Source organism: Phytophthora parasitica (genome assembly GCF_000247585.1).
Source record: "Phytophthora parasitica INRA-310 unplaced genomic scaffold supercont2.398, whole genome shotgun sequence".
Classification (NCBI taxonomy): domain Eukaryota; phylum Oomycota; class Peronosporomycetes; order Peronosporales; family Peronosporaceae; genus Phytophthora; species Phytophthora nicotianae.
This window is the reverse complement of record NW_008649384.1, coordinates 1-1,552: the sequence shown is the minus strand read 5'-3', so window position 1 is coordinate 1,552 and position 1,552 is coordinate 1. Positions and strand designations below refer to the sequence as shown.

General features: G+C 52.8%; 1 protein-coding gene across 1 annotated transcript; it reads left to right on the top strand.

Moving 5' to 3' along the window:
* Positions 1–702: 702 nt before the first annotated feature.
* On the top strand, positions 703–843 carry PPTG_20237 (hypothetical protein; the record flags this gene model as incomplete). The annotated part of the gene is made up of 1 exon (XM_008918960.1): positions 703–843. The coding sequence occupies one exon, from the start codon at positions 703–705 to the stop codon at positions 841–843; it is 141 nt and encodes a 46-aa protein (XP_008917208.1).
* Between the last annotated feature and the right edge of the window lie 709 nt (positions 844–1,552).

Here is a 1,552-nt window from a genome sequence, read left to right as displayed (position 1 = left end):
CTTCGACCTTGAATCGACAGCAGCATTGTTGTGTTGATTAAGTGCGGTGATTGGAAAGTTGAACGGGTGCGGGCTTGGGCCGCAAGCACAAAACCGTAAGTACAACCAGTACAGTATAACCTGGCGCTGTACAACTTGGCAAATTGTTCTCTGTGTGGACAGAATCGGGCGTTGTTCATCCACTTCGAGTTGCCTGACGGCGAGTGCGACATGAAGCTCCACATCCGGACCAGGAATCCAGCTGGGATCTCTCGTATAGAAACAAAAAACAAGTAAGCATAGCACATTTACAGCACTTCTTAAAATGATACATTAATAGTAACCGTGTATCGGATCAAACAGCTCCAGCTGCTCACGTGGAGTAGTCAAACAAAGGATTACCACCCCAACATAATAATCATCTGCGCTTGCCGGGCTCGTAAGTTTACTCGCAATTGACGCGCTCTACAGCACGCCAGTCCACTCAAAGCTGCAAGGTGCTATCATAGTTCCCGCCAGTCCAATCAGTCACGGTCACCTCTGTGGGGATCACCACACGCTTACTTCGGCTCTCACAGTGGGTATCACCTGTTGCAGTGGCGGCCCAGTCCAGATTTCGACAGACACCCAACAGTTGCAACGTCATGGACCGCGTTTCCAGCATCTTCGCGCGCTTTGAGTCCACAAACACGTCGCGTGTGCTCACTTCCAACGTGATTGGCCATGTGCTTCCGCGAGCGTCCGTCGGTGGAGGAGGCGTGTTCTCTAATACGAAGACTGCGAAGGTCCCACCGCTCCGAGCGACTTTACTGTCGATCACGAAAACACAAATCAGTCCGTCCCGTTCTCCCAATGTGCCCGTAGCGCCTCAGCAGACCCCTCTTCATTTCCTCATGGAGGCTTCAATATCCCGAAGGATGAACGAAGTGGCAGCCTGCACTTCTAGGAGCGCAAGCCCAGTCTCGCGCGAGACTTGTAACCCTGCCCAATCAGCGCTTAAGGAAGAGCCTGTGAGGCCCGTCGCTCCTTCGACTCCTACAAAGCCAGCCCCCAGGCGAGTTTCTAGAACAGTTCCCTCTGTTAAAACTATTCAAAGCACTGCTCCAGGCGCCCCGAAGCCCAAGAGGAAGCGTATTCGCATCAAGACACCGCGGCGGCGTGAACAGTGTCGCACGAACCAAGCTCGCTACAGAAAGAAGCAAATGCAGTACGAGAAGGATCTCGAGGTCACCGTAAAACAACTCCGGCAGGAGATCCCGATGTTGGAGATGCAGCACAGTCGTCTCATTTCCGACGCCAAATCAAGCACGTGGTGTGTCATGGTTGAATACTTTCACCTCTTCCGTAATGGCAGTCGTTGTCCCAATGAGATCTCCTCTGGCCCCGAGGCGTGGCTCCAGAAGTCTGAGTATGAGCAACAACTCGTTTTCCTGCGGTCTTCGATGAAGGAAGACGTCATACTCGGAGAGCAGCGCGGCATCGACATGCTGATTGAGCAATGGAGACGCTTCACAAGCTACTTCGACGACCTGCAGTTCCACCCGGAGCACATGACAAAAATCTCGGACGATTT